Source organism: Rhinichthys klamathensis, unplaced genomic scaffold (genome assembly GCF_029890125.1).
Source record: "Rhinichthys klamathensis goyatoka isolate OS25496 unplaced genomic scaffold, OSU_Roscu_1.1 h1tg000244l_1, whole genome shotgun sequence".
Lineage (NCBI taxonomy): Eukaryota > Metazoa > Chordata > Actinopteri > Cypriniformes > Leuciscidae > Rhinichthys > Rhinichthys klamathensis.
This window is the reverse complement of record NW_026606766.1, coordinates 515,968-531,728: the sequence shown is the minus strand read 5'-3', so window position 1 is coordinate 531,728 and position 15,761 is coordinate 515,968. Positions and strand designations below refer to the sequence as shown.

The window sequence follows — 15,761 nt, the reverse complement described above, 5'->3', positions numbered from 1 at the left end:
GAGCAGTGCCAATCAATGAGTAGCTTCTCTTTGCCCTCTCATCTAAGAAGTCCATTCGCTGTGATCTTTTAAGAGCACTTGATGAGGTGTGATGTAGTGTGGCGTGACCTCTGCGCTCTAGTGAGACTACATGAAGACAGAGAAGGGCCCTTCAATCTCTGCTGGACTCTGACTGTCTGACTGAAGCCCTAGAGCCCATCATGGAAGTCACTTTCTGATTTATAATGACAGCGCCAGAGAGTGTGAATGAGATGATTTTGGACACACAGAAAATCTGATCTCATACACACGGTACAAAGTGATAATTTTAACAAAGTAAAAATACACAATGAGAAATTGTCATATGCAATGAAAGAATAAATGTAGCATTACTTGCACAATTTGAAGGGTTGTTTCAAAAGATACCTTAAATTTATGACGAAAACACGAAAAGTCTTTGCGTGATGCATCACTTAAGATTATACAGTAGCACTATAAGTTCACCTTAAAGTTTTATACATTAACATTAGTTGAAGAGAACATGAACTAACATTTCTTAACTAGTTTCTATGTTAAATTATACATACTACTAATCCATTTTAACATTTTAACAGTCTACTGTTCAAAGGTTTGCGGTCAGTATGATTTTTTTTTTTGGGTAAATAAATTAATTATATTTAGCAAGGAAGCATTAAATTAAACATAAGTGACAGTAACAACATTTATAATGTTACAAAAGATTCCTATCTCAAATAAATATCTATTCATCAAAAAATATATAGTATAAAATATAGTAAAACAGTAATATTGTGAAACATAATTACATTTTTGATCAAATAAATGCAGCCTTAGTGACTTTAAGAAACATTTACCCAAAACTTGTCAACATTATTAATTGCATTTTGAACTAGCATGAAAAATAATTAACAGTTACTACTAGATTAATGCTGTAAAAATGCTCTTTGTTAGTTGCATAAAAAAATTATCATAAATATCATTGCTGTGTTACGCTATATGCAAAGGTACGCTATTATATAACTCAAATAATACAACTCACACTATTATTGATGGTTAGTTTTAATATTTGTTATATGTGCTGGAACCATAATTTGATTATGAAAAGCTAGGAAACGCATGAGGACCCGTTGTTTAGTATTATTAATTTAGATGTGTTATAAATCATAAAATCCAAGCAGAAGGCCAGTGTAACATTCATCTGTGAGCAGCATCTGCTTCAAGAAAAGCTCATCTCTACGTCAACACTGTCAAACACATGAACGCACTGAAGCTGGAGGCCCATTATTGTTTCCCCCCTCAGATTTCAGCCACATTTACATCAGTGTTTGAGAATGAACATGTACGTGACGAGTCAGTCAGCGGGTGAATGTTAACAGCCCTGTCTGTGTGACAGCTACTGTCTTTGTGGCTTCATGGAACAATGAACAGTGACCAATGAGCTCCATTCACACAGAGAAACTTACAAGCCCTATACGCCGATTTCACGCAGCCGCCATTTTGAAATCGAAAGCGAGGCTCCGGTGGGAAGAACCCCGGAAGTACAGATAGACAACAATGCCTTGGACTACCAACCTGAAGCTGCTGCCGCATTTAGGGTATGTATATAGTTCGTTCCTGCTTCTTTTTTTACGTTCTGATTTATATATATATAAAAAAAAATGTATTTATAAATGAATTTCACTGTATATAGTCTAAAGTATGAAAGAAATGTATGTACATTTTTATGAATAACTAATTTCTACATTTAACACAACAAGATGCCATCTCATTCGCGACTCTCCTATGATTAAAGCCGACACTTCCGGTTTTCTTCCCACCGGAGCCACTTCAAAATGGCGGCTGCGTGAAATCAGCGTATTGTCTACATCTTAAATGTTGTTTGATACTGCCTAACTAAGCAAACATAAAGGCACATATTGCAATACTACTGCAAGATGTCATTTGGTGATCGTTAGCACAATGCTCTTTTTCTCAGTGAACTTCACACTGACTGACTGCAAAATTTTTGTTTTAATATGCGCCAGAAGCATTCAACATCTCCTAGCATTAGCATGGTGTTTTGAGTTGGTAATTGGGCAGCCAGCTTAAAAGAACAGTTCACCCAATTTAAAAAATAAACACAGTTATTTATTTTCTCTTATATGCATCTGCATATTGGTGCAAGACAATCCGTAATGAAAAAACCCAGTCCGGCTTCCCATTTTTCAATCTGAACGTGAAGGAAAGTTAGATTTTCAGCAAATAACCGATTCAAATTCAATCAGTTCCGCATATAAAGTTATGCAATGGCTTCAAAAGATTTGGAATATATATAGTGCACAGGTCATATGGACAACTTCTATGATGCTTTTTTTATCAATTTTTAAGCTATAGCTATATATAGCTATAGAGATTATGTTAAACTTTTCCTTCTGTGTTCCACAGATTAAACAAAAGCTATGTTTCCATCCAAAGTTGTGAATTTTACTTGTGCGCAAAATTGGAACATCGTATCAAACATTTGAAAAAATAAAGCGCTGTTTCCATCCAGTGAGTCGAACAGAACAAAATCGGCACTTCCTGAAAACTGCCGCAAAATGTCACTAAGAAAAATGCCTTCTTTCATATATGAATTAAGGCTCGTACACACCGGGACGAATATCGGCGCGCGTTATTCGACAGCGTTTTTCAACGCGTTTTTTGTGTTCACACCCAAGCGATTTTCGCTGGCGATGAGCCGAGTGAACATGTAAATTCTTTCCCTGACATTAGATGGCGCCCATTTGCTCTGCAATACCACTCCATATCCATAACATTCTCTTTTATCAAGATTTTTGTAGTCGCTGTCGCGTTTGTCATATAGTTCTTTATGATCCGACACCAACGAGAACAACAGCTCTACATTCATCTTGCCTTGCATCTTCCTCGTCTTATTTTTTCCCGGCAGGAAATTATTTTTGCTCGGCAAGACCGTTTTGTGTTTGAGCGCCCCCAAGTTGTGTTTTACTGTAACTTCAGAAGCTTCAGACACGTGAGCAAAAGCGCCAATCTCATTGGTCGGATAGTTTTTGACGCGGCGCGTCAAACTAAAAAAAGAAACCCGAGGCGTTTTTTTTCTTAAATGACGCTTTTACGCGTGCCGTTTTTCGCGTCGGTGCGCACACTCACATTGGCGCCCTTTGTTTAGTCACGAGGCGTTAAACGTCGGCGAAGTGAATAGGCCTTTAGGCTACTTGCGCAAAGAAGGAACACAATAAACGCTGTCATGTTATCTTGTGTTCGGAGGCGAATGCCTGCTGTTTGAGAATGCAGTCGTATAAGACAGTTCTGGGAGATAATTAAACCGACAGACTTTGCTCAGGCATTTCAGAATGATCAAATCAATATTTCAGATGCTGTGTAACGAGATCGGTCCGCAGTTATGCCATCCCATCGTGCAAAGTCACATAGCTGTTTCAAGAGCAACGAAGAAATTATTCGGGTAATGGGCTTCCATTCTAGTTTATGCGCATGTTTTCTATCAGATAAAAAAATGTATGCGCCTTATTTGAGCGCATACACTTTTCATGCGCATTTTTAGAACTTATGCACATCTTATGCGCCTAAATTGAGCGCACATCTTGGCGTTCCCATCTAGCATTTTTGTATGTTGTAAAATCTGGGTATAAAAATAGGTGGATGGAAACAGCTACAGAGAGATCTAACGACATGAGGGTGAGTAAACTTTCATTTTTGGGTGAACTACCCCTTTAAGCTGTGATCACGTGACCATGCAGTTCCACACGCAGCCAGTGGGGGCGCCGCAGGACACACAGCAGAACAGTGGAGTGGGAGGAGGGTCTTATACCTTGAAACTGAGAGGTTGGGAAGAGATTCTGAACAAGGTCTGACATTGTACCTGAGGCACAACAGACACCCACAGGACAGAAACAATGAATGGGACAAATCAACATTAATGATCAACCAATAAGCAGTGTTGGGGAGTTAAGAGTAGCGGCACCAACTTAAAGTTGTAGTGTGCGATTTCTTCGTCACTCGAGTCGCAGCACTAAAGTAGTTTGAAGTAGCATTGAGAAGCAGTGTCAGAAAATCTGTTTACTAGAGTTTATTTCAATTAACCAGTTTTAAGCGTTTCAAGATTTTTAAGCAATTCAAGTCATCAATTAATGTTGCTCGCAAAAGTCCGTTATATATAAAAACGCAACTAAAAACCTCTCTGGTTTGAAAATCTTAAGGGGTTTTAGATTTCAGATTAGATTTAAAATGAAACATTATTTTTAAAGGCCTTTCAATGTGACACAAATGTAACTTTATGTCAGTTGTATTGTGAGTACATTGGTGTTCAGGTTTGAATCAGCTACTGTAATCGGCATCCTAATTGTTTTTGTAACAGAATACTGATTTAAATCAAATAAAGTTGCTTGGCAAGCTACAATTTCAGAAAACTACTGAGAGAGATGAAGAGAAACAGGAAGATGAACATAGAGGTAACATTCAAATGCTAATTTAAATTAAATTGCCTGCATTAAAATCAGTGTTGTTATTGTTAACTAATTTTTTTTAAATAAAATATGAAAATGAGTTGATACACCTACTTAAACAAACAAACATTAGAAATGTTCCCTTGGCAAGTAAATTAATAAAACTACTAAAACTAAAACCAAAATAATTGAAACCTTAATAAATATATAGATTTTAAAGTCGAAATAAAATGACGAAAGCACAGAAAATTACTAAAATATAATAATAATATTATATATATATATACACACACATACACAATAAAATAATCTAAAAATAAAAACATGGAATATATAATTAATGCTAAAATAACACTGATTAATGTACTTGCGTGTGATATGTTTTGAGTCATCCCAGGACATGTAAAGGCTTGTGGGAAATTCAAACCCATTTCATACACACACTGCACTGGTCAGGCTGATAATAGTGAACATCTCAATGAAGTCCTGCCAAATGGCCGCCTTCAAAACCCCTGGAGGAGCTGCTCCGACCTCTCAGGAACTGATATTACTGTCATCCTGCATCAATAAACCCACAAGTAGACAATTCTAGGAGCCACAAAGCCCTTTATTTACATTCTGATTAAGTGCATGATCTGTAATGGTGGAAGAGCATCCAGTAATGGTCCTTTTAATAGCGGGTGCATTAGGAGATCTTCAGGAGCAGCTCTTCCAGGTATTTAGGTGGACTGTCAGTTCATTAGTGTTAGGGAAAGAAGAGGAGAGGAACCCCGTGGCTCCAGTCCGAAGCTGCTACCACTTCTGCTGTCTCCTCCTGACAGTTATCTCTCTGCAGTTTAGGATCAAGTCATATTAGGACCCTAAGAGGCTTGTTAAAGACGCTTCACGTTAATGAGACAGACCTGGAGCCTCACAAACTTTCCACTCGTACTCGAGTATATTTATAAACTCCACATTCAGCCCAAAGGAGTGTTAAAAACACCCTGCTTTGAGGACCTAAAGGGGTCGCATGCAGATTTCAGATAAGATTTAAAATGAAATGTTATCTTTAAAGGCCTAATTTTAAACTGTACCGTAATTTTCCACTTAAAGAAGTTCGACTGTATTTTGTGGTGTCAGTTAAAGAATCATGGCAGAAGACCATTGTTATTAGTCATAATTAAGCTGTAATTGTGAATTTTGCCTGTCTAAATTTAGATGTTGATGAAGAATAGTAAAAGTATGCCAGAAAACACATGCTCATCAAGACTGCATTTATTTGATCAAAACAGAAAGAAACAGTAACATTGTGAAATATTATTACAGTATAAAATAATGGTTAAAAAAAATTTAGAACCCTTTTTTCAGGATTCATTGATGAATAAAAAGTTAAAAAGAGCAGCATTTAGTCAAAATAGAAATATTTTCTAACAATATAAATCTTTACTATCACTTTTTATCAATTTAACACATCCTTGCTGAATGATGTGTATTCATTTCTTTCAAAAAAGAAAGAATTACTGACCCCAAACTTTTGAACGGTAGTGAATATTGTTACACAAGATTTCTATTTTAAATAAATGCTGTTATTTTTTTACTTTTTATTCATCAAAGATTCCTGAAAAAGGTATCACAGGTTATAAAAAAAAAAAAATTAAGCAGCACAAATGTCTCCAACATTGATAATAAATCCTCATATTAGAGTGATTTCTGAAGGATCATGTGACACTGGAGACTGGAGTAATGATGCTGAAAATTCAGCTTTGATCACAGAAATAAGTTATATTTTAAAGTATATTAAAATAGAAAACAATTATTTTAAATTGTAATAATATTTCACAATATTACTGTATTTTTTTTATCAAATAAATGCAGCCTTGCTGAGCATAAGAGACTTCTTTCAAAAACATTAAAAATAGTAATGTTTCCAAACTTTTGACCAGTACTGTATATATACATACAATGAATTTTATTCATAAAAAAGACATTTTCATGAACATTTGTGTCCTTAATATTATGTACAACTTCAACCACTGCTTAATACCTATTAGTACCTATACTAATACTAAGACCTATAACTACCTACTAGTGTACACTTAGATCCAGGAACAATGAATTAGGGAGAGGAGCTCAGTCACAACGCACTTGTGTAAATACAGAAATGTGCTCGCTTTTTAATAAGGCTGAAGCGAAACAACACCGAGCAGTCCGCAAATCTAGCGAGATGGAGCGAACCTGTGCCAGCAAACACTGATGGAAGGAAGAAATAAAACTCACAACATTTTGGCAAAGTAAGCAGGCAAAGTGTGTGTTATTCAGGACCTCAGAAATAAGACTTAAGGCCCGTTCACACCGCCAGCGACACGCAGCGACATGATCCCATTCATTTCAATGGAGCGCTGGCGACATCCGGCGACCAGTGACCGTTGGCGACAGAATGTGGGCGTGTCAAGCGACAAGAGACACGCGACAAAAGTTGAGAAATTTCAACTTTATGCAAATGAAAAGCGATTTTCGCGAGCGACAACCAATAGGAAAGAAGACTCTCAGTGGAGCTCACGTGGAGTGCAGGCAAGACAGAAGAGTTTGTGGGAGATTTCACTGTTTTATATGATTTGACTGTAACCACATACATGGATATAATAAAATGAGGAATGGAAAAGAAACTGTCGACAGTCTCAGTGAGTTTAATTCATATACATTTATAGTTCGAGTGTTGTAATTTTATGATGCAAGTTTAGCACTGCTGCAGATCATTTTACAGTTTCCCTGCATTATGTTGACTATTAGGGACAAGAAAATTGATTATTTGTCAAATTCGAATGACGTTTTAGTAATTTATGACAGAATGAGTGAGTTTAATTTGTTGATTGATCGATCGTTAATCTAGTAAATGATCTAATCCACTGAACACTGCTGTGGTAATATAAAAACACTCTCCTAACAGCATACTGTTTCTTTTGAGCCTAATTCCTAGTCAAATTAAAATGATATAGTTGTATATGTCACTTCTGATGGTATTTTGTATAGATATATGGCTAGACGTGCAGTCTACCAATAACATTAGAGCGACAGCTCGTGACGTGTGAACGGGGCTTTAGGAGGCGCTAAAGGAGTCACAGTGAGATACAAATCAAACCACAGAAAAAGGAGATGCGGATGATGTTTGCTAGCTGGGTTGGGAGAATATAAGTGCCTTTACCTTTGCCTCCTGTTCCTTGGCCTCCAGGTTTATTGTACAGATAGATGTCATGATCCGGCAGCTCGCTGCTCAAATGGAAGTAATGCTAAGAGAGAAAACGGCGAGAAACAAAGAAAACAGATTTATGGAGATTGATCATCTAAAAAGAATGGTTACACTTTACAATAATGTTCCAGTAGTTACCGTTAATAAATGCATTACCTAACATTTACAAACAATGAGCAATTCATTTGTTACAGTATTTATTCATCTTTGGTAACGTTAGCTCAGATGCATTAATTAATATATTAACAGATACACTTTTTGATTTCAATAGTGTAATAGTAAACGCTGAAATTAGCATTAAGATTAATACATGATTTAGAAGTGTTTTTCATTGTTAATAACACATTTTAACAAATAGAATCTTAATGTAAAGTGCAACCAAAAAATTATGTATGCATATTTTATTTATTTATTTTTATATCTTCATAATGATTCTCATTTGAAGTTGCACAATACTGGCCATAATTATTGATTTTTCATTATTATAGATATGATTAGGTACTGATATTTGTAATTATTAGATATTGTTAGCCTTTTTTTACAAATCAGACCGTAAAAAGGTACTTAATGCAGACAAGTTGTAATTATAATCACTTGTTCGACATTATGTGAGAAAAGCAACATGACTATTGTGCACTTTAAATTCTAAATCACATATTAGCTTCTAAAAAAGGGACATTTAAGAGAATACAGAAATGCAACAGTGTGTGTTTTGGCTCCCGGTGGAGAAGTGTATTATGGGAGCTCTCTGAATGAACTCTCAGTGACCTGTTAAACAGAACCGCACTCACTCAGAGAGCACAAATGTCTAAACACGTTTGCAGAGCTCTGCTGCGCTCACACGTTATCTGTGGTGCCTCGCTTCACACTCACATCAAAGTATAAACCGCTTATTGGCAAACCACTTTGTTACACTTTTCTTTTTATATATATATATATATATATTTACGTAATCAGTAGTATTTCTGACGAATGGATTTCATCAGACCATTTGAAAATGATTTGTGAAAGTGAAACATTTAAGACCGTTGCTTTTCTTTTGAAAAAGGCATATTTCATTTGCAAAATATTCAGTTTTGAAAAATAATAAAAACTTATGCAATAATAAATAATAAAAAATTCCTAAGAAAATATTTAGCAAAATATTCAGTTAAAAAATATAATAAAAATAATAATGCATAATAATTATAATAATAATAATAATTCAAAATAAACCATGTGATTATTCTTTAATATTTTAAACTAAATATTTCATTTTATGATTCATGAGTCATTCTACCCCTGTGTAATATTTGTTCACAAAGGCTTAAATTACATCACGTTTACCAGTAAATATTTTGGTATGATTCTGCAGTGTATAAACTGTACTGTTGTTTAAATCAGGGAACATTTTACAGATTTATAATGTCATTTCTAAACCTAAATCTACAGCAGTGCTTCTCTGACACATGACCATCTCTATTAATCAAATGCACTGGGAATGTGTCCGTCTGTCTCAGCGGGATCAGACTGAGTGTACCTTGAAGTGATGCTCGATGTTGCTGTCGGTGTATTTGGGGATGTGGAGGAAGATGAGGAGGTTCTGGCGGAGGTAGTGAGCCACGGCCTGGATCCACGGCACACAGTACTGAGGCAGACAGAACTCCATCACTTCCGTCGCCGGAGAGCCGGGAGGCTGAATGAACTGAGACAAAGAAGAAAGAGTGGAAATGAAAAAAATTATGTGTAATCAACACAAATCACATCCACAGTCTATTATCCAACCATTAAATCTCAGACGAGATGCCTGTGACCGCCCACAGACGGAAACTGAGCCTCTGAAGTATAGAGAGAGAAACAGAGACCGCACCTTCCGCAGCTTTTCGGTGATACTTCAATAAAAACTCGCTCTGAGATGAATCGCAACATTACAAGCTTTGATTCAAAGCTAAAAGTATTTAAAAAATCAGAAAAGAGCAAAAAGGCTTCAGAAGACTCTAAATACAGTGCATGAGTTTTATTTTATGATACTTTCATGCTATTTTTTCACAAATGTCTGTCTCTGCATAACGAAGTTAAATATAATTTGCTTAAAGTCCCCCTGAAGTCAATAATTGTATCCCTTAAAACTCATATTTGATCACCAAAATGACATATTTAAAAGTTTTTTCCTTAAAAACATTTTTCATGCCTTAAAATAGCTTGAATGTAATTCGACACCCTTGCCTCATTTAGTATATGTGGTTCTATGAATATGTAAATGAGCCCCACCTCCACTCACTCACTCAGCTCAGAGATCCACTGGTTGACGATCACACGTTGACCTGGGGCGTGTTTCCCGTACAACGACGTAGCTCGATGCTTCACTATCATAGTACGATGCATCGTTGAAAAAAATCAACTAGCAAGTCACGACTGTTTCCCCAAACCATATTGTCGCAAAGTGGTCGTTCAACCACGCACGTGGTGGAGTAATAACTTATTTTAATGAAACTGTTTGAGATCGAATTAATGCTAGATGCTTTGCTATAAATTACAGACATGGCATCTGAGGAATATTTCAAATTTTTCTCAGTTATTTCGCTTTATTTCCAAATTCAATCATAGGCTCGTTCTTACATAGTAGAGCACGCTCACACATGCGCACGCTTCAAAAACTGCTTTAAATCTCTTGACAAACTATACAAATGATATTTGTATGTATTCTAAATAAAAGACAGGTTGTACTTAATGTCAGTTTGCTTATTTTGCTCAAGATACGGATTTATTAAGTCCACATGTCATGCAATCTAGAAACTCTGCTTCTAAACACAGGTCGAGATCTGTCGCTCACACACACAACTTTGCGATGCCGTTTGCGAATGTTCGTTGGAACGATGGTTTCGGGAAACACCGACTCGTTGAACTATGCTGGTAACGACGGAACTTGCGACCATAGTTGGCTAACGATGCTTTCGGGAAACACACCCCTGATTGGTTACAAGGTCGTTTGTGACGTCAGAAACACCAGTGATTTCAAACCGTGATTTTGAGACTGTCTTTGGTTCACTGCAGTTTTAAGGAGAAAATACTCAGCAATGCTGTCGACTTATGAATTTGTACATGGCTTGTCTTAAAGCATATTAAAAAGGCGTATAAACAACATTAAAAGCTTGATTTTCACCACAGGGGGACTTTAATCTGTTCTGCACCAGCCTGTGGTTAAGTCAGACACAGAAAAAAGAGGGTTGAAAAGAGAGATGGTGGATGAGACGGAGAAAGAGAGATCACCTCCACATCTGCAGGCGTCAGTTTACAGTTCCTGACCAGCATGACTGTAATAATGTCCAGCGTGGCCTCGTCCAGACGCTTCCTCAATACCTTCACTAATTCATCAGTGATCTCTGGACCTGTACATCACAAAACATAACAGCTCACTATAATTTATGTCATATTATGCAGGTAAAATTGTTCACAGATTGGAAGCCACTTCATATTGACTTTTGATTTATAAATTAAGCCTCCCTCTCTAGCAGGTGCCGATATCCCTCAGAGCTGCTCGCCTAAGCATGAAAAGTCCCTATAAATTACAAATACGCATTTAAAATTAAACTGATAGACTGGAAATGATTTGTCTTTGGGAGTGAAGTAAAACATTTACAGGAATGAAATGGGCGTATATATAACAGGAGGACGTGTGCGAAGGCCAACAGCGCCTCCTGTCAGATGCTGATGCCACTGCATGTGCTGATGGAGAGTCCTGAGAGTTTGACTTAGCTAAAAAAATCTATGCTGTTTCTCTGTACTTAAATTATTATAATTTAAGTACATATATATACACTCACCGGCCACTTTATTAGGTACCCCATGCTAGTAACGGGTTGGACCCCCTTTTGCCTTCAGAACTGCCTCAATTCTTCGTGGCATAGATTCAACAAGGTGCTGGAAGCATTCCTCAGGGAGTTTGGTCCATATTGACATGATGGCATCACACAGTTGCCGCAGATTTGTCGGCTGCACATCCATGATGCGAATCTCCCGTTCCACCACATCCCAAAGATGCTCTATTGGGTTGAGATCTGGTGACTGTGGAGGCCATTTTAGTACAGTGAACTCATTGTCATGTTCAAGAAACCAATTTGAAATGATTAGAGCTTTGTGACATGGTGGAAGTAGCCATCAGAGGATGGGTACATGGTGGCCATAAAGGGATGGACATGGTCAGAAACAATGCTCAGGTAGGCCGTGGCATTTAAACGATGCCCAATTGGCACTAAGGGGCCTAAAGTGTGCCAGGAAAACATCCCCCACACCATTACACCACCACCACCAGCCTGCACAGTGGTAACAAGGCATGATGGTTCCATGTTCTCATTCTGTTTACGCCAAATTCTGACTCTAACATCTGAATGTCTCAACAGAAATCGAGACTCATCAGACCAGGCAACATTTTTCCAGTCTTCAACTGTTCAATTTTGGTGAGCTCTTGCAAATTGTAGCCTCTTTTTCCTATTTGTAGTGGAGATGAGTGGTACCCGGTGGGGTCTTCTGCTGTTGTAGCCCATCCGCCTCAAGGTTGTGCGTGTTGTGGCTTCACAAATGCTTTGCTGCATACCTCGGTTGTAACGAGTGGTTATTTCAGTCACTGTTGCCCTTCTATCAGCTCGAACCAGTCTGGCCATTCTCCTCTGACCTCTGGCATCAACAAGGCATTTCCGCCCACAGAACTGCCGCTCACTGGATGTTTTTTCTTTTTGGGACCATTCTCTGTAAACCCTAGAGATGGTTGTGCGTGAAAATCCCAGTAGATTAGCAGTTTCTGAAATACTCAGACCAGCCCTTCTGGCACCAACAATCATGCCACGTTCAAAGTCACTCAAATCACCTTTCTTCCCCATACTGATGCTCGGTTTGAACTGCAGGAGATTGTCTTGACCATGTCTACATGCCTAAATGCACTGAGTTGCCACCATGTGATTGGCTGCTTAGAAATTAAGTGTTAACGAGCAGTTGGACAGGTGTACCTAATAAAGTGGCCGGTGAGTGTGTATATATATATATATATATATATATATATATATATATATATATATATATATATATATACGCACCATATACACACATACACATATATATATAAAAGAAATCTTAAAGACCCCAAACCTATACAGTTCAAAAATACAGTTAAAACAGTAATATTGTAAAATATTATTACAATTTAAATATATATATGTATATTCTTTATTGTAATACATGTTAAAATGTAATTTATTCCTGTGATCAAAGCTGAATTTTTCTCTTTCTGACCTTATACTTTTGAGTGGTATTGTGTGTAATACATACACACTAGGGGTGTAACGATACACGTATTCGTATTGAACCGTTCGGTACGAGGCTTTAAGTTCGGTTTTCGGTACGCATTTTTGAACCGAACGGTTCGTTGGACCATTTTTCCTGCCGACCAAAATTTCGTTATTTCAAATGAAGGCGCGTCACGCGTGGCAAGCGCGCTCATAATGTGCGTGACCACAACATTGCCCAACATCAAATGGCAAATGTAATGTAAGCGGAACGAAACCACTCGTTATTGTGTGGTTGAAGGACCGTTTATCAGTTTGGACAAATACAGCGCGAGCCGATCTTAATCATCAGCACTGTTACTACACAGCCAAATCCAGTAAAGAAAGCATTTGAATTCGCCACTGAAGTAATAACATCGCTGCAAGATCTAGTGAGAAACATTCGCATTTCTCCGTTATTAACGGATCAAACAGCGCTGACGTGGAAACCAGGAAGAAACATTGTGCCATGAATGAACTATCCAGTGTCCACAGATCAGCAACATTCACCATGGGTTTACTGTAGTAACACTACTAACTGTAACCATGGAAGTTTGGCAGGAATAGTAGGCTATAATGCTTTCAAGTAACATCACGTCGGTTTTATTTTGACATTATGAATACAATTGCTGCCCTCAAATGTTAATCTGAACTAAAATAAACCTTTGTTTATAACTACTACAATATTACATTTAATTTTGTCCAAGGAGCTGTTTTGTTTTATAAGCTCCTAAGAAAAGTCAAGTATAGCTCCATCATTGCTCAAAGTTAAAAAATATCATACTTTATGATGTTAGTTTTAATAAAAATATAATTAAAAAGATTAAATCAAGGAAATTTCTCTGGCATTTCTTTCTTTTTGCTGTATCGGAAACGTACCGAATCGTACCGAACCGAACCGTGACACAAGTGTATCGTATCGAACCGAACCGTGAATTTTGTGAACCGTTACACCCCTAATACACACACATAAAAATTCTCCCACATTAGGATTGTACCCTCTTTTTTTGCCAATATAAATGTACTATAAACCTTTAATATGTAAAAAAAGGGGAAAAAAAGAAAAGAAAAAGGAAATCGTAAAAATACTGAATCACTGAATAATTCTTATAATTCATTATTAAGTTTTAACATTTTTTCTATTATTCTAAAATGTGCAAAATAGTCATAATATAGACCTAATAAATATTTGCTCCACAAAATTAAGATAAAGGCAGTTTGTTGTCATACATGACTCTTTCTTGTTAAACCATCTCAACTGCTAAAAACACATCTGGTATCGCTACACTCTTCTATTCTACTGAGTTGTGTTCTTGCCAGCGTGTCTCCACCTTATTCCTGACGAGTTTACTGCGTTTTGAGTTATGGGCGGCACTTCCGGTTTGGGGAACTTCCATTCAAAAAGACTGAAACAAATAATTTCAAATCATAAGATCCCCTTACAAATAAAGCTGATCCGTCAGTTTGACTGGATGAGCTGTCAATTTTCCTTCATGATTTATTTTCAGACATCATGAGAATAACGTAACACTTGGTATTTTTAACGTGACATGTTCTAACAAGAATCTTTGGCAAGAGCTCGTTTCAGTTTCTGCATTCGTTTCCTCGTGATAATTTTATTTTTTCCCTTTGCATTTCGCTGTTATAGTATGAAAAAATGACAACATATACCGCACATGTGTGGTCTGTTCTCCCGATTTAGTTTACGACATATCCCATTCATAATTCACTGGAATGGAATCTGAAAATTACGGAAATCACTTTGAAATAGTATCAGGCAATGAAGTTAATGAACATTTATGATTAAGGCAACGTTTGTTACATAATACAGATATGTATTACTGATATTTAACCCGTCTGTAATTGCCGAGGAAAGAATCTCGCTTTTGGGGTTATTTATGGTCTCTTGTTGAAAGTACCTTGTTGATGCTTTTACACTTTTAATGTCCTTTTAATGTTTGATGGTTGAAGGGTGAGTAGAATAATATCATCTCATTGTACACAACGTACAGAAAAAAAAGAAACACGTATAATTGCGTTCATAAAGTGAGCCTTTCATTGATTGTTTACAACTTAGCGGAAGTTACACCCATAATTTGTGCAAAGCGTCATGGGGCGTGGGAATGTGGTGGAAATAAATGCAAGAACTTGATCCGAAATGAACGGCTCCTTATTGGTTCTGCTCTCAGTTAGTCTGGTTTGAGAAGGCGTGTTGCCTGTAGTCATGTAATATCCCTAAGAGAAACAACACACTTCATTGCATCTTGTGTTTCTAGAGTTGCACCGATTACAATTTTCTAGGCCGATTCCGATTTCATTTTTTCTAACCACTTTACAGCACACACAAATATTTCATTTCTCTCTTTTCTTTAGCAGAACATTTTACATTTTGCATAAAACATTTTTGAACAGTAATCGCTATAAAATAGGACTATATAAATGACTCCTGGTATGGAAAATTCACACACATCTAAAGTGCAGTGTTATGGAAGAACCATTTCCTTCTTTTCACATCCAATATCCAACTAAAAAAAATGTGTTCATTTCAAAATGAAAATTACTTAATTATACTCCAGTTCTTGTTAAAACACACCAGACATGCAAATTCTGTGCATTTTGGGCACGTTTGTGGGAAAACATATTTATTTTGTCCATCAAAAGTGTGCTTTCACTTTAATTGAGCGTGAGCAGCGCAGCAAAAATAGACTCTGCGCTCACGTGCGGCTCCCGGTGTGAAGGCACTCATTGATTAACATGCACGCCGGAAATAATGCGCGCTGC

General features: G+C 37.0%; 1 protein-coding gene across 1 annotated transcript in view; it reads right to left on the bottom strand.

Moving 5' to 3' along the window:
- Window positions 1–15,761, bottom strand: part of szt2 (SZT2 subunit of KICSTOR complex) — a 131,426-nt gene that overhangs the window by 57,139 nt on the left and 58,526 nt on the right. Inside the window, exons 47-50 of the mRNA XM_056266108.1 lie at window positions 10,933–11,051; window positions 9,203–9,367; window positions 7,639–7,723; window positions 3,824–3,874 (exon numbers count right to left, since the gene is read on the bottom strand). Of these exons, the coding sequence (XP_056122083.1) occupies window positions 3,824–3,874; window positions 7,639–7,723; window positions 9,203–9,367; window positions 10,933–11,051 (420 nt within the window). The remainder of the gene's footprint in view (window positions 1–3,823; window positions 3,875–7,638; window positions 7,724–9,202; window positions 9,368–10,932; window positions 11,052–15,761) is intronic.